The sequence below is a fragment of the Polyodon spathula genome, chromosome 4 (genome assembly GCF_017654505.1).
Source record: "Polyodon spathula isolate WHYD16114869_AA chromosome 4, ASM1765450v1, whole genome shotgun sequence".
NCBI classification, from domain to species: domain Eukaryota; kingdom Metazoa; phylum Chordata; class Actinopteri; order Acipenseriformes; family Polyodontidae; genus Polyodon; species Polyodon spathula.
Window position 1 is genome coordinate 8769582 of NC_054537.1, and position 18497 is coordinate 8788078.

The window sequence follows — 18497 nt, forward strand, 5'->3', positions numbered from 1 at the left end:
GAAACACAATCATTAACTGAAACAGAAACAGCTGTGTAGGAGGAATAAAACTGGATGAGGAACAGCCAAACTCAGCTAACAAGGTGAGGTTGCTGAAGACAGTTTACTGTCAAAAGTCATACACAATGGCAAGACTGAGCACAGCAACAAGACACAAAGTAGTTATACTGCATCAGCAAGGTCTCTCCCAGGCAGAAATTTCAAGGCAGACAGGGATTTCCAGATGTGCTGTCCAAGCTCTTTTGAAGAAGCACAAAGAAACAGGCAACGTTGAGGACAGTAGATGCAGTGGTCGGCCAAGGAAACTTACTGCAGCAGATGAAAGACACATCATTCTTACTTCCCTTCGCAATCGGAAGATGTCCAGCAGTGCCATCAGCTCAGAATTGGCAGAAAACAGTGGGACCCTGGTACACCCATCTACTGTCCGGAGAAGTCTGGTCAGAAGTGGCCTTCATGGAAGACTTGCGGCCAAAAAGCCATACCTCCGACGTGGAAACAAGGCCAAGCGACTCAACTATGCACGAAAACACAGGAACTGGGGTGCAGAAAAATGGCAGCAGGTGCTCTGGACTGATGAGTCAAAATTTGAAATATTTGGCTGTAGCAGAAGGCAGTTTGTTCGCCGAAGGGCTGGAAAGCGGTACACGAATGAGTGTCTGCAGGCAACAGTGAAGCATGGTGGAGGTTCCTTGCAAGTTTGGGGCTGCATTTGTGCAAATAGAGTTGGGGATTTGGTCAGAATTAATGGTCTCCTCAATGCTGAGAAGTACAGGCAGATACTTATCCATCATGCAATACCATCAGGGAGGCATCGGATGGCCCCAAATTTATTCTGCAGCATGACAACGACCCCAAACATACAACGAAAGTCATTAAGAACTATCTTCAGCGTAAAGAAGAACAGGGAGTCCTGGAAGTGATGGTATGGCCCCCACAGAGCCCTGATCTCAACATCATCGAGTCTGTCTGGGATTACATGAAGAGAGAGAAGCAACTGAGGCTGCCTAAATCCACAGAAGAACTGTGGTTAGTTCTCCAAGATGTTTGGGCCAACCTACCTGCCAAGTTCCTTCAAAAGCTGTGTGCAAGTGTACCTAGAAGAATTGATGCTGTTTTGAAGGCAAAGGGTGGTCACACCAAATATGGATTTGATGTAGATTTTTCTTCTGTTCACTCACTTTGCATTTAGTTAATTGATAAATATAAACTATTAACATGTCTATTTTTGAAAGCAATCTTACTTTACAGCATTTTTTCACACCTGCCTAAAACTTTTGCGCAGTACTGTACATAGAATAACAGACAAAAATTCAAAGGGCATAATAATAGGAGCTTGCTATAGACTGCCAGATTCAGACGGTGAGCAAAATAATCTGTTATACAATGACATGAGAAATGCTTGTAGCAAAGGAGAAGACATACTAATGGGGGTTTTCAACTTCCCCCAAATAAAATGGGAAAACCCGGTGGGTAGCACAAAGGATGAAATAGAAATGGTGGAAATGACAAATGACTGCTTCCTAACACAATTTGTCAAGGCACCGACTAGAGGGGAGGCATGCCTTGATTTAGTCTTTTCAAATAACGAAGATAGAATAACTAAAACAGAGGTCAGAGAACCACTGGCAAACTCAGACGACAACAAGGTCTCATTTTGAAGTGTTTTTTAAAACCCCAAAAGTAATGACTAAAGCTAAGGTTTACAATTTTAGTAAAGCAAACTATGAAGGTATGAAACAGAGACTAACAGACGTAGATTGGAGTAAAATAGAGAAAACACCCACAGAAGAAGGATGGTTGTTCTTCAAAAATGTAGTACTAGAGGCCCAAAACAATTACATCCCTAAAGTAGACAAATCTAAATGTAAAACTAAATTGCCAAAATGGTTTAATAGATCAATTAAGGAAAAAAGGCACTTTACAGAGCATTAAAAAAGGACCAAAAAGAAAGTACGCAGAAAGAGTACACAGAACTGCAAATGCAAGTCAAAAAGGAAGTTAGAAAGGCCAAGAGAGAAATAGAAATGAACATTGCGAAGGGAGCTAAAACCAATTCCAAAATGTTTTTCCAATATTACAACAGCAAGCGAACATTCAAAGAGGAGATTAAATGTTTAAGAGATGCAAATGGCAAAATCGTAGATGAAGAAAAAAAATAGCAAATATGTTAAATGATTACTTTTCACAAGTTTTTACAAAGGAAGATACTGACAAGATGCCCCACATGTCATCCAGTTCCTATCCAGTTTTAAATAACTTTAGCATAACTGAGGCAGAAGTGTTAAAGGGACTAGGAGCTCTTAAAATAAACAAATCCCCTGGGCCGGATGAGATCCTCCCAGTAGTGCTCAAAGAAATGAAATAAGTAATTTACAAACCACTAACCAAGATCATGCAGCAGTCTCTTGACACAGGGGTGGTACCGACAGACTGGAAAATTGCAAACGTAATACCGATCCACAAAAAGGAAAACAAAACTGAACCAGGTAACTACAGACCAGTAAGCCTGACTTCTATTATATGCAAACTTATGGAAACTATAATAAGATCCAAAATGGAAAATTACCTATATGGTAACAGGGTCCTGGGAGACAGTCAACATGGTTTTAGGAAAGGGAGATCGTGTCTAACTAACTTGCTTGTTTTTTTTTGAGGATGCAACATCGATAATGGATAATTGCAAAGCATATGACATGGTTTATTTAGATTTCCAGAAAGCTTTTGACAAAGTCCCGCACAAAAGATTAATTCTCAAACTGAATGCAGTTTGGATTCAAGGAAACACATGTACATGGATTAGGGAGTGGTTAACATGTAGAAAACAGAAAGTATTGATTAGAGGAGAAACCTCAAGTTGGAGTGAGGTAACCAGTGGAGTACCACAGGGATCAGTATTAGGTCCTCTGCTATTCCTAATCTACATTAATGATTTAGATTCTGGTATAGTAAGCAAACTTGTTAAATTTGCAGACGACACAAAAGTAGGAGGAGTGGCAAACACTGTTGCAGCAGCAAAGGTCATTCAAAATGATCTAGACAAGATTCAGAACTGGGCAGACACATGGCAAATGACATTTAATAGAGAAAAGTGTAAGGTACTGCACGCAGGAAATAAAAATGTACATTATAAATATCATATGGGAGATACTGAAATTGTAGAAGGAATCTATGAAAAAGACCTAGGAGTTTTTGTTGACTCAGAAATGTCTTCATCTAGACAATGTGGGGAAGCTATAAAAAAGGCTAACAAGATGCTCGGATACATTGTGAAAAGTGTTGAATTTAAATCAAGGGAAGTAATGTTAAAACTGTACAAAGTAAGACCTCATCTTGAATATTGTGTGTAGTTCTGGTCACCTCACTATAAAAAAAGATATTGCTGCTCTAGAAAGAGTGCAAAGAAGAGCGACCAGAATTATTCCGGGCTTAAAAGGCATGTCATATGCAGACAGGCTAAAAGAATTGAATCTGTTCAGTCTTGAACAAAGAAGACTACGTGGCGACCTAATTCAAGCATTCAAAATTCTAAAAGGTATTGACAGTGTTGACCCAAGGGACTTTTTCAGCCTGAAAAAAGAAACAAGGACCAGGGGTTACAAATGGAGGTTAGACAAAGGAGCATTCAGAACAGAAAATAGGAGCTACTTTTTTTACACAGAGAATTGTGAGGGTCTGGAATCAACTCCCCAGTAATGTTGTTGAAGCTGACACCCTGGGATCCTTCAAGAAGCTGCTTGATGAGATTTTGGGATCAATAAGCTACTAACAACCAAACGAGCAAGATGGGCCAGATGGCCTCCTCTCGTTTGTAAACTTTCTTATGTTCTTATATTCTTATACACACACACACACACACACACACACACACACACACACACACAGTACCTATAGAAAATCTACATCCCCTTGAACTTTTTTAACATTTTGATGTGTCAGTGCCTCTGTGTTTCATGCATTTACATTTTTTTCCACTTATCTGCACATTGTACTCCACAAGGGGGAAAAAGGTTTTATTGAGAAAGATTATATATTAAAAATACAAAACTGAAAGATCATAATTGGAATAGTCTCCACTCCCCTGAGTTAATACTTGGTGGAAGCACCTTTGGCAGTAATTACAGCTGTGAGACTTTTGGGATAGGTCTCTACCAACTTTGGTAATATTTGACCATTCTTTACAAAACTGTTCAATTTCTGTCAAGTTCCTTTTGGGAGCATTGATGAACATCAATCTTCAAGTAATGCCCTACATTTTTGATTGGATTTAGGTCAGGGCTCTGACTGGGACATTTACCTTTTTGTTCCTTAGCCACTCCAGTGTAGCTTTGGCTGTGTGCTTTGGGTCGTTGTCATGCTGAAAGGTGAACTTCCATCCTAGTTTCTGCTTTCTTGCAGCGGGCAGCAGGTTTTCCTCAAGGACTTTTCTCTACTTTGCTCTATTAATTTTTCCTTCTATCCTGACAAGTGCTCCAGTCCCTGCCGATGAGAAACATCCCCATAACATGATGCTGCCACCACCATGCTTCACAGTAGGGATGGTGTTCTTTGGGTGATGCGCTGTGTTGGGTTTGAGCCAAACATGACGTTTTGCATTTAGGCCATAAAGTTGCATTTTAGTTTCGTCAGACCACAAAACTTTTGCCACATGGCTACAGAATCTCCTGAGTGTTTTTTGCGTACTTCAAACAGGATTCAAGGTGGGCTTTCTTGAGTAAAATACAGGCCAGATTTGTGGAGTGCTTGCGATATTGTTGTCACATGTACACTTTGACCAGTCTTGGCCATAAAAGTCTGTAGCTCTTGCAAAGTTGCCATTGGCCTCTTGATAGCCTCTCTGATCAGTCTTCTTCTTGCTCGGTCATCCAGTTTGGAGGGACGGCCTGATCTAGGCAGGGTCTTGGTGGTGCCATACACCTTCCACTTCTTAATAATCGTCTTGACTGTGCTCCAAGAGATATTTTTATGATCTGTGCATTTCAACAACTTTGGATCAGAGTTTTTTTGAAAGCTCCTTGGTGCTCATGGTTGAGTCTTTGCACTACCCAGCAGAGGGAACCCACAGGAACTGCTGAATTTATCCTGAAATCATGTGAATCACTACTATTTAAATCCGGTGGAGGCCATTTAACTGGCTGTGTGATTTTGAAGACGATTGGTTACATCTGAGCTAATTTAGGATTGCTATTACAAGGGGGATGGACACTTATCCAACCAAGTTATTTCAGTTTTTATTTTTAATTCATTTTCTACAAATTTTAGAATATTTTTTTCACTTGGAAGTTGTGGGGTAGGATGTATAGATAAATGAAAAAAAAAAAAATTAATTCCAGACTATAAGGCAACAAAAGGTGAAAATTTTGAAAGGGTGTAAACTTTCTATGTGTGCACTGTGTGTGTGTGTGTGTGTGTGTGTGTGTGTGTGTGTGTGTGTGTGTATATATATATATATATATATATATATATATATATATATATATATATATATAGTATTTGTTGTATCATTATTTAAATGTATGGTTTGGTGGTGTGTTTTCTTTATAATTAGTCATTGCCAATGATTTTTTTCCTCGGTTTTCTTCCCAATTTGGAATGCCCAACTATTATTTTGTATCCCGGATAACCTTTGCAACCCCCTGGCGACTCAGGAAACAGAGTCTGAAACACACGTCCTCTGAAATATGTTCCTGCGGATCCACAGCGAAGCCATCAGACCTGCAGTGCCGGAAGACAACACAGATCTGAATGGCTCCACTGCAGACCCGCAGGCGGCCCTGACAGCCACAGGGGTCACTGGTGCACGGTGAACCATCGATTGCCCTAACGACTTAAGCCCTCCCTACCCGGGCTCCGCTCTGCCAATTGTGCGCCGCCCCCTAGGAACCCCTGGTCATGGTCGGCAATGACATATCCTGGATTTGAACCTCCGATCTCCAGGTTATAGGGCGCATCCTGCACTCTACGTGGAGCACCTTTACTGGATGTGGGTTAAAATTTCTTGTCCATGATAAACTCATGTAGAATGTGACTGTCTCCAGCTTGATTAATTTATTGATAATCTGGAAACGGTCACATGTATAAAAACCTGCAGCTTTGGCTGAATGAGGTTGGTGTTCAGAGTGGAGAGCGAGAGATATGAAACGTGAGACATGAAATAAAGAAAGTAACAATACAAAACAATTGCTGCTTGTGCTGGCTATAACCTAGCACGGCACTTGTTTTTTAATTTATTAAAGTGTTATGTAGAAGTGTTTTGTTTTGTGTAGGTGCTTTGTTTTCTATAAGTGGTTTGTTTAGTAGAATTGTTTTGCATAGGTGTTTTGTTTTGTTCACTCTTTTTATTTAATTAATAACCGTGTGCTTCAGCGCTTCCATACCCCAGTCCTATGTGTCTCCTTCCTGATCTGATGTCACTCACACGCCTATCAGTGACAGGCATATGCTAAATTTAAGTGGTTCCAGTGTCTTTAAATACATCTTGTTAATACTAAAACAAATACTTGTTCAGGTAGCTGTGCCCCAGCTGTTACCTTTTTTTGAGGTTAAGTATTTTCTGATAGACTTATAATTATCATTATTTCACCTGGCTTTTAGACCTCTATCCTTTTTTTACGAGAAGTGTTAACAAATGTATTCTTCAGAATCATTAAAAATGTAAAGTGGTTCCTAGCAATAGGTCTCTTTGCATTTTAATTAAGAGTGATAAGTACAAATAGACACGTTGCGCTGTATTCCTTCATGTTAAAAAAAAACTGTGTCACAGACACAGATTTGTAAATGGAAATTAAATGTGTGCCACTATGCGTTGTTTTGTTTTTTTGTATTAAAAAAGATGATTTGTTTTCCACCAAATTCATTGTCTGATACCTCTTGGCAGGAGAAATGTATGTACTAATTTACCAGTGTTTTATTTTCAGGTTGATAGTTCTGGTGTTAGACATGCTTTCAAGCCAGCAGATGATGGTTCCAAAATGGTGTTTCGCTACAGTGCTCCAGGAGAACCACTGGTTGGTTAAACATACTTCGACGAAAGTCAGTAAAACAAGATTCCATTCTAATTTTTTTTTTAATGGAAAATTAAATACATGTATTGTTGATCTTTATTGTCAGCCTAACATCGGATCTACACCTGTGTCCCAAACGGCTATTATAACCAGACCTGAAATCAGGATTCCAAGTGGAAAAGCGACTGCTGAAGGTTAGTCCGAATTATACCATTATCAATAAAATGCAAAGAAAAAAGGAAAGAACAATAGCGATACATTGAGCCTACTCAGTTGATCTAAAAGCACAAACTAGGACCATTCCTAACACTGGGCCTATTTTACAGACAGTAATGCAATAAAGACACAGGCACTGTTCGATGTTTGATTTCATAACAAATGTCAATTATTTCAATGGTGGTATTTAGATCTGCTTCTGATTAGATCAACTGAATGGAGCCCATTGTTGCTACACTTTAGTGCTTTTACCTCTTTCAGCACTGCCATACAAATGCTATAGTTACACCATCCTTATCTTCTGTTTAAAAAACTGTATTCCAACTGCATGTTTACTCAGCATTGAAGATTGTTGCAAGTCAGCCAACATATCTTTTTAAACATTAAACACAAACTAAACTTAACACATCCAATGATTAATAAGGTTCTGTCACAAAAATGCAAGTTTTAAAAAAAACATTCCCTAAATATCTGTAGGAAAACTGTACAAAAGAAAAGAGTAGTTAGACAGCTGCAATCTTGTCTGACTGCTCCATAAAAAAATAAAATACATATGAATTAAAGTGTGTATGAATAATATGAACAACATTCAATTGACAGACCTCCATCCCCCCTCCCTCCCAACTCGTAATCAGTACACGGAGCGAGCCAGATGCTAATTATAGTGCAGATTTCTCACTTGGATAGGGAAGCTAATTAGTGGAAGTTGTCAGAAAGGAGGGAGGCAGTCCGGTTTGTCAAGTACTTTAAAGACCTGCACCCCATCTCTTTTATTTCCTGAAGAGAAACACCCAAACATTGAAAAAATACCTTTTTTGAAAAAAAATAAGAACAAGAGAAAAATAAAAAGAAATGTAATAAAATTGCTAGCATTAGATTTAAACATCAACGTCAACTGAGTCACACATCCACAGATTATAATTTGTGCTTCGGTTTATTAACAAATATTTATACTATGTGCCTAAGGCTCATTATACTGTATTAGATACATTACTATTTTTTGTATTCACTTTTGGATCCATAGCACTATTTATGTGTGCTCATGCTCCACGTTTGTGGCGCTGCCTTTTTTTAACCACATTTTTTAAATACACACTTTATGTTTTTAATCTGATATATAAATGAGTTGTATAATTAATGTGTAACAGGTGTTAGGACTTTCTTTGATTATGCAGTGTAAAAAAGCCACTGTGTCACAGTGTATTGGCCAGAGTGTTTGGGGCATCACACAGTGGCAGCCATTATTTGCTGATGTGAACCACTTCTTATAGATAGCAGCAGACATTGATTTAGAGGAACAAAAACATGTTGTGATAGTAGCTTTGCTACTTTCAGACTTAACTGTTAGGTTTATGGTGCAGAATCTTTCGATCACTGAAATGTCAATGGATGTAAAACACTGTGGTAGTTCAGCAAGATAATTCACTTTCACCCCAAGATGCCTGAGTTCAATCAATCACCTTGTGAGCCACATAAACCTGTTGATGACATTCTTTTCGGGGATGACAGGAATGCCTAGTTAAATGAGTTTTCTCACCTGCATGCCATCTGAGAGGTTAGGGGGCCATTTAATGATCAAAACGGTGGCTAATCTAAACACCGCCACACCTAAACCTGTAAACCAGCTCAACACACAGACCTCTTTGCTTTCAATTTTATTGTTTTTGGTGATTTTAATAGCATTGTTTTTAATATTGTGAACGATAGTGCCACTATCTTCCATCCAGTTTAATTCAGCTCTGCTCTGTGTGTAAGTTCCAAATCCAGTAGTCTATCTAGTAGGTATATCATTTCAGAGGGAATGGCTAAAGTGATGGCAGGTAGCTCTGTGAATTTCAACTGGGACCATTTTCTAAAAATGCTTTACATTTGTGACAGGAGGATATTTATACAGTACGTTTTCATCGACAGGTTTAGATAAAATAAAAAATAATAATAATTTGACATTTTTAAGCATCTGCATAATACCACAAAAACATTTTATTATAACGATTTGAAAAAAATTATTGATTGTGACTTGCCATAATTAAGTCTTACTAACGATAACGTAACTAGCGGTAGGAATAAGACTTAATGCATTTTAACCCTGACAATCCCATGTGCTGGGTCTTTCTCACAGACTTTTGTATCTAATCTGTCTCTTCTATTTGGGAGCTATTGACTTTTTGATCATTAGGAACTTGGCTAATGATCTTAACAGACATGACTCTCAAAGATAACGCTCAAAGCGACAGTGAGTCTCAATATGGAAGCGCTCAAAGAAAAATATCAGATGCACAGAAGCTGACACAAATGAATCTGTTAGATTACACTGTTGTTTTTGTTAACACGTTAAAACTGTTCAATATTCAGAGACAAAGAATCTGTGTTTTGCTCTCAGCTTTTACTTTTCTGTTCTTCCTGACTCTTTGTTTTGTTTTTCATGTGCACTTTATAAATCTATTTTAATAATATGTGATTAATGAAACCATGAATTAAAAATTAGAGTCTTAATAATGTGTCACAGAACTGTCCCAACCTTTAGCTGAAAGAGCCATGCCGATGGGCTTAGAAGACCCACAAAATCCCAAACACAAATTGAATACAATGATTAACCCTAAATAAGGTTAGTTTAACTGAAGTGAAATACTGACTAATGGTAGACATTCATTCAAAACCATTAGCCAACTTAAATGATTCACCTCTATATTGTATTTAAAAGAGACATATTTTGAGGGTCAGTAAACCATCTATGGATCAACTTATTTTGTCTGTCTTGTAAATTTATTTGTAATTGACAAAGTTTTAGTTATGATTAGAGAGGCACAGTAACTTCTTGGTGCTTACTGCATTGTATAATAAACTATGTATATTGCTCTCTAAATCCACATTATAAATGACAGTGTGGTATAAGTAGTGTTTCTGATTAAGTTTTAACTAATCAACAAACACGATACACCATCAACACAAAAAAAAAAAAAAAAAAAAAAAAAAAAAAAAAAAAACACACATTTTTATTAACATTTTTTGCTAATAATCAAGCTTTAAATATCTTTTTTAAAATGCATATGCAGATAGAAGCCAAATATAGCATAAGTAGTAGGATAGTCATCCTTAATGCAACTTGTAACCTTTAGGCTTTAGGATCTAATTTACAAGACTCCTCACACCACTACACCAAACAGGAAGCGCATTGCACAATGATTTCAGTCTGCATGCCTTGTAAAAAAAAGGCCTGTCAGGGCCCCTGATAAACTATAATAGAGTTTGTCTGTTTATGACAAGCAGCGTGCTGGAGGGTGACAGATTTCTGAAGCCCCAGCCACTGTTTTTTAACAGGAGTAGATGGGCTGTGGCACTGACCTTAGCAGGCTTCACAAGCTCCAGGACTAAACCATGGGAATTTGGAGCAGGGATCACAATTGACACTATTTAATTGAAACATTAGAGATAAGGCACCAGCCAGTGTGAGTCACTTGGAAAGAGTCTGCAAACATTGCAGTCAAACTGTGCAGTTATCCTCATTCTTCAGGACAGTGCTCTGAGGTGGTCCTGGCAAATTGAGTAGTTAAATGAAGAAGTCTTTTTGTGTGTAATAAATATATATATATATTACAAATATAGCTATATTTTGCATAAGCATATACTCTAGTGCAGTTTTCAGTTAAATGCAAATCCAAATGGTAATATTACACAACTAGCAGAACCTATATTAACATACCACGTTATTAATTAATTTTTTATTTTAAAAAGTACTGTTTTGTTTTTCCTTTAAAAAAAACTGGTGCAAACTTCACTGGAACAACTGTATTGAGGAATTTCCATGGATTTGTAGGAATAAAAAAGTGTGATAGGATCACTGTGATCTTTTTTGATTGTTGTTCATACAATTTGGGTCAGTGACATCAAATTTCTCATATTATTCCCTACATATCCAATTTTTAATCAGGATAGTATTAAAAAAAAAAAAAAAAAAAAAACCTTTAAATTGAATATATATTTTCTATAAAGTTCTTCCTTGTTTTTATGTGACACACTGTGGCGAATAAACAGCTTTGTGTCTGTATGGTTTTTTGAATAGCCAGTTTTCATTTCCTTTTTAAAGGTTTATTTTTTAAACCATTTCAAAATTAGTCATGGCAGAAAAAGTAGACTGCTGATTGTGTACGACTGAAAGTACAATTGATCGGAACCAACAAAGTGAAAAGAACAACTGGGAAAGCGTAGAAGCATAATAAATTGTGTAATGTTGTGATACTGAATACGGCTTGCCCGTATGCTGCATTACAAAGACACGTGAATGAAGCATTTACTAAATCAGGCCCACTACATTAAACAGAAAAAAATCTTTATTCATGGTAACTTATCAGTCTCAATTAATCAACCTTAGCAATGGAAATTGTGATGTGTTCAAGCACCCTGAAAGCTATAGGTCATCGCCGGGGCAGCATTGTTGTTTCTTTGTGTCTGCTTTAAAACAAACCTTATTTATTTATTCATTTCATTCATGTATTTATTTATTTATTTATTTATTTATTTATTACAAAATGAAGCCAGAGTCACTCTAAGTTTTAAGGCGTTACCTCTGGCTCTCTAGATCTTTCTAACAATAAACACAGAATTGCTTCTCAGCTGACCATTCCTTCTGTGCTGCTATGTGAATAGTATTGTGCACACCATTCCAATGGTATTGAAAAGGGGTAACCATTGGTTTGATTTGGTTACACGGTTTAGTTAAGTGCCCCCTCCCACTGCCTTGGGCTCTGTGAAAGGTCTGTGACCTGTTTAGAATTGCTAAGGGAAATGTCATGTTGCCCCTCCCAGTGGGAGTATCCTTATTCATTTGATCGGTATAAAAAATGATTGGGGATGGTTAGATCAGTGGTTTTGTATTGCAATTTATAGCACTTAACAAAAATGCACATTGTTGGAAGAGAAAACATGGAAATGTTTCTTTCTAAATTTCATTACCTGTGAAATGTTATTAGCCTTTTAAGAACAATGCCCTCTCTTGTTATGTTTTGTAGATTTTGGATAAGTAAATAATTAATTTTCCAAATTGTTTACTTTGTAAAATTATATTGTTAACCAATGAATGTTAATTTTATAGACGTGTGTGTGTGTGTGTGTGTGTTTGTTTATGTGTGTGTATTTTATTTTACTGTGTATAATGTATTGGAAATAAATCAAACTAACCAGGGATGTAGCTAAAATAAATTGTATACCATTCCTTTTTATTAAAGGAGAAAAATAATGCATTTTTAAAAGACAGTTGAACCATTTTAAGTGGCATTAAGAACTTCTTTTTGTTTCCAGAATCGCAGATAATATCTGAAGATGAGGAAGAGATGAGAGGAGTTCTTTCTTTTCCATCCCCAATATCCAGTAAAATGCTCACACAGAACATTAAACATTAATGGACAAAAGTAGCAAATGATTGTAAAATCTCTTAGATGACTGCAGAAATAATTAAAAACACAATATTTCAGCAACCATGACATTTTTCTTTTAATTGTTAGCAGACCATTAATTCAAATGAGTCTGTATTTTTATGAGGCTATTGATCTACATTCCAGTTCAATGTGTTTGGTGCAATGTAAACCTCATGACATCTAGTTAACCAATTAAGAACCAGTTATAGAAACTCCCTGATCCAAGTACCCTTTATAAATGAATAGGGTATTTGTGTTCAAGTGGAACCTTACCATAACCCTTATATTAAAGACAAGTGTAAAAGATAAATGACTACTTTGTTACAATTGGTAGCAATTGGTAGGTGATGATTCGGGCTTTATTGCAAGTTGGTTACAATGCCTCAACAGTAATCATTAGTGGATATACTGTATCATTATGTAGCCCTAGTGTGGATTAGAAGTATATTTTTCTAAAACAAATGTAATGTTGGCAAATAACTCAGATATTAGTCTAATATGTTGAAACTAGTGGCAAATATGAGCCCTTCATATTAATGTCTGGGAATAACTCTGTTGTCTTGGAAGTCATGTTAAGGATTGCTACACCGACTGTCACTGGGTTTGTCTTGAAAATCCTTTAAATAAAAAAATTAAAAAAATTAAAAATTAAGGAAAAAAATATATTATATATATATATATATATAGATTTATTATATATATATATATATATATATATATATATATAATCAGTAATAAATACAAATGGAACTTGGCATATTTGACATAATTATACTTTTCCTGCAACTTGATCTTTTCACATATTTAAATGTTTGAAAAGAAATAGTTGCAGAGTAATATCTGTGACAACTTCAAGTAAAGTTTTCCCAGCACAGTCTACACTGGATAAGGCTATTTAGCTATCCAAATGAAATGCTATGTTATGCACAAAAGAGAGGAATGGGGGCTTTCCAGATACTTTCAATAGCTGTATGGGTACACTCACAATGACTGGAGCTCTTTAACTCATTGAGTCTCTGGATTTTCAGCCCTGAAATACAAGTTAGCAGATATGTATAGAGACCACTGTGCAATGTACACAATTACAGTTGAGGTTTTAATAAGGCAGACTTTATATTTTAAGCTATGCATAGTTTGCAGTTTAATGTGTATAAATAGTTCTATGCTAGTTATTTTCTGTTTGTATTTGTAAAAGTTCACAAGATCTTTGTTTTTCATGCATGTGCAATCATGCCTTTCCTGTTCTTTACTCACATTGATTGCCTATTTCTGTCCTCACTGTGGAGGTTCACTTTATCACCAAGGAGAGTTCTCATGATAAGCAACAATTTGTATTGACTAATCATCCCCATCCCTAGTTGAGTTGCGATCTCAATCAGAATGATAGGAAAAGTCAATAAGCTGGGTCTGTCCTCTACTTTAAGCACACGATCTTGTACAATAAGCTCATAATCAATTACCGCGAATAGATCAAATATTGGAATGTTATTTTTTCCCAGCTGTATCAGTTATTTATATTTTGTGATTACTCTGAAGGTTGCTGCTTTAGAACTTCAAAGGGATCCTTGCGCAAAGCGCTTCAGCTGCTGATAATTATTGAGGTATACCATTTGTTTTGCATTCAAGTCCAGTTCTGAATGAGCCACATTCATGCATAATTCTGCAGTTTGCAAAAGACTGTTGTCATAGAAACTTGTTCCTTCAGGTGTCATATATATCATTACCTTAACACTCTGTGGCTGGTTTACTGTAAAGCAGTTTGGCAGTTCTTTTACTTTTTTAAATGTTTGGGGAAAAAAAACATAAGAAAGGGATTTTTTCAGCTCTAGAATCTAATTGGATTAATTATTTGGTAGATAAATGGCAATTGCTGGTAAGTTGGATTCCAGCAGAGTTTCACCAGAGAGGGTTCATCCGAGTCAGGGCTGGAAACCTTCCCAGACCTGGCTAACAGCCATTTCTCCTCATCACACAAACTTACACAGCCACTAAACAGTATGCATGGCTTTCCTTCTTCATGCCTTCTCTTAACACTTGTCTGTGCCAAATATGTCAAAGTATAGAGGATGGCTTTGCTATACTGACTTTTAAATATACAAATGCAAACCCTTTGCACAACAGCATGAAAGTGTGTAGATATATGATGAGGAAAATAACGGGCTTAGCTAGGGTGAATTTAAATATATATATATATATATCTATATATATATTATATCTATTATATATATATATATATATATATATATATATATATATATATATAATGTGTGTGTGTGTAAATTCTAGGAGTTATATATCTGATAATCTGAATCACTTTTTTTAATAACGTAATTTGTGGGGCACTACCAGTTCAATGTTTAAGTTATTTTGGAACTATTCTATACTTTCATAAAGAGTGACAAAATGGAACATGATAGTGATTGTGTGTGTGTGCATGCGCACAAAGCACTTGTGGGGTATCTTTCATACAAATTGCATCTACAAAAGAAGTGAGCAACAAACAAAATGAGCACCAAACATAAAGCGAAAAACCAGAAATGTTTAGAAATGGAAATAGTAAACTACAGAAAAGGAGAAACTGGTTGGTTTGATTATGTAGTTTATTAAACAACTTTATAAAAGTCAGCTGGCAGTTTTATGTTTTTTTTTTTTTTTTAACGTGAAATTCTTGTATACCTATTTCTCCGCTGTGATGAAAATGCATTCATAGTTTAACTTGCAGCTGCATTTGTCTTGCAAAAAAAAAAAAAAAAAAAAAAAAAATCCCTGCTGAGAAATGCATATAATAGGAAAACAGATCAGCTGGACAGCAATGTAATTAATGCCAGAAAGAGCTAAGGGCAGATTTCTTAGTTTGTCTATTGAGGATATTAAAACGAGACCTGGTGAAAAATGACGCATGCTTTTACACTTCAGAAAGCTGGCAACTGGCAAAGCCCTTTTTAACTCCATGGTGCTGAACAAAAGGGGTGGACAGATCTAGCTAGGTTGTAACGAGTTCTGTGTCCCCAGCACATTACGGGCATCATGGAAACATATTGTATCGAAATAGTTTGGAGGAGAATACCAGGGATGAAAGAGAATGGGTGCTTTGATCAGCTCCCTGGGGTCCTGAGTGAGCACAGACTGACTGCAAGGAGTTATTCAGCTCTAGCTAGACACACTTACAAGACCATTGAAAGAAATTTGCATATTTGTAATTTATCACATTTTTTGTTAAACATTTTTTGGAAGGTAAATAAAAGTCGACTGAATAAAAACAAATCAATCATCAAAATAGAGAAAGTTATACAATCCCCCCAAGTTTTCCCCTTCTTAGTGAAAAAAAAAACACGTTTATCAAAACTTTCTGAAAGTTTTCCCCTTCTTAGTGAAAAAAAAAAAAAACCACGTCTATCAAAACTTTCTGAAAGTTAGAAAAAGGATGTGGAACAAATCAAATTTGTCATTAGTTGCCGCACTTTTGAAGTACGGTAGACTACATACAAAGAAAGTTTGACTGAAATATTATTCACGTAGAAACCACTTTTTATCATTGAGAAAATCATTAGGACACTGCTAACATTTCTGCAGTCCCTATATTATACCCTGCATTAGCATGCTATTCCTGTACAGATAATGTAATAACCACGAGACAGTAGCCTTTACTCGAGTAAAGACTCGCGTGATGGGGAACTCGCTTTGGCATGTTTGGTCTCAACAGCTCTTACTGAGTTGTCCAATCTTACTTGCAAAGCTTGCTAACTCAAGAGAGAACTGTAAGGTACATCAAAATAAAGTTATAAGATTTGCATGGTACTTTGTGTTTTCTTTTTAAATGGGGAATTTAACTTGCCCTTGAAAGGTGTACCTGGTCTCTATGTAATGTATCAAATCAGCTGTGAAGACAGTGATGCATTTCAAAGTATGAGAAGAGTCATATATAATGTTTTGAAACCAATGAATACGTCTGCAGAGGACAAACAGATTCACAGTAAATCAACACTGCAATATTTCATAGGGGCATGGAAAAGATGGAAACAATGCCTCTCATATTAAACGCGATATTCTTTTGCTTTGATGCTGAACAAAAGTCTTAGCAAGACGTCTTTATGGCTAATTCAGTGAAAGGCGCGTCTCTGGTTCCCCTGCAGAAAGGTCAGTGTCGTTGTGTTTGGTCCTCCAAGGGGGTGTTTTCACAGCGAAGACTGAGCCAGCTGTCTCTGTCATAGTCTTGCTATTGGAGGGGGGCACATACTGTTCACGGTTGTTACGGACATTCTACACCTGCAAAATATACTGCTTTCCGACACTTTTCAACTTTTTTTTTTTTTTTAGAACTCTATGGCAACACAGTAACACAACTGGCTAAAAGCTCTGAAACAGAGAAAGTTGGCCATACAACAGCTTCACAATTTATTATGAAGAGGCTCACTTTAAAGGGGCTTCAAGTACGTTAAGAACTTTGGGGAGCTAAAAAAAAAAAAACCTGCCAAATAATTGCATTAAGTGTAATACCTTTTAGTTGTTATCTGAAGCACCTCTTGTTCTCTTGTTTTTGCCCTAAATTTGAATTATGCGCGCGGCGAGACAAACGGCAGTAGCAAACCTCTTAATCTATTAAGTACCCTCTTACTGTATTATGATTTTTTGAACATCAAAAAATGTCAAACACTTATACAAAAAAGAACATCAAAAGCATTTCTGAGTACCAAAATGATATTGAAAGTTGGACTTCCATTATATCCACTGACACTCGCAATGCATGTAAAAATAAAACCAAAGACAGCTCCAGGTAGGATATTGTTATTTTAAAAGGATTCCGTTTATTGTTGTACCAATAGTATATTTAGTCATGAAAAATCATGAAAAACGAAGGACGTTTCCAGAAAACACAACACTAAAATACATGTGCAATAAATATTTTCACTTTTCATATGTTAATGAAAACGTTAAATATATTTTAAAAAATACGAATATAAAATGCATAATACAGTTTTGTGGCCAAGTGTATTATGTTTAACATGATCAAAGTAAATTAAGCGATACTCTGAAAAACAGGTACCCTATTTGATATATGAATGTATCTTACTAAATTAATTTACTAAAATCATAATGAGTAGGATATACACAGGCCAGAAGTGATTTATTAGTCATTATTATAACTGAGGTTTAAAACTTACCTGGTAATCTCAGGAGATTGCCCCTTATCGAGAACAAAACAACGTTAGTCATGTTTGCTTTTATAAAAAGAAAATAAAAAAAAGTTTAACCAGCTTAAGTAGCAGCTTTACTTAAATAGTAAAAGAAACACGGCGGTTAAACTTTCTGAACTAAATAGAGTTCTCAAGTTAGGCTATATTTGTCAACATGTTGCGCACTCGCCGCGTAAAGCTGGAATGAATCGGTTATAATGGATATATTGCCTGCTTATTTACTGTTGCAGTCTCAGGCGAGACTGCAATAGTATCCTACTAGCTTCATAGTAAAAGAAGGGTTAAATTGTACTTTCCCGAGCTTTGCGTTGTTACCCAGAGAAGGGGCCCTCGTGGGAAAGCACCAACTACATATCGGCTTTGTAAATATTTAAAAAGTAGAAACAAAGCTAAAAATCGTGTTTATGGCTATACTAGGACTGATAACGGTTGGATAGGTCCCAAATGAACAAAGTGTTTTTGTGGGTATTTTTGTGGATAGATCTTGCATTAGCGCAGCTAGTCATAGTCCCCCTTATCGACCCAGGCGCGCCAATTTAGCCTCTCTTATATGCTTTTCTAGTCATCCATGGGCAGTTCCATGCGCCATAGGCACATACTTGGAGATATCTGTTTCCCTTGCTTTCTTAGCGTTAATCTAACATCTATAGCGAATTAACGGTACCCTATAC

At 36.4% G+C, this 18497-nt stretch overlaps 1 protein-coding gene across 1 annotated transcript in view; it reads left to right on the forward strand.

The window, feature by feature from the left end:
- Nucleotides 1-18497, forward strand: part of c4h10orf67 (chromosome 4 C10orf67 homolog) — a 50257-nt gene that overhangs the window by 25524 nt on the left and 6236 nt on the right. Inside the window, exons 14-15 of the mRNA XM_041246555.1 lie at nt 6918-7007; nt 7111-7198. Coding sequence (XP_041102489.1) covers nt 6918-7007; nt 7111-7198 — 178 coding nt within the window. The remainder of the gene's footprint in view (nt 1-6917; nt 7008-7110; nt 7199-18497) is intronic.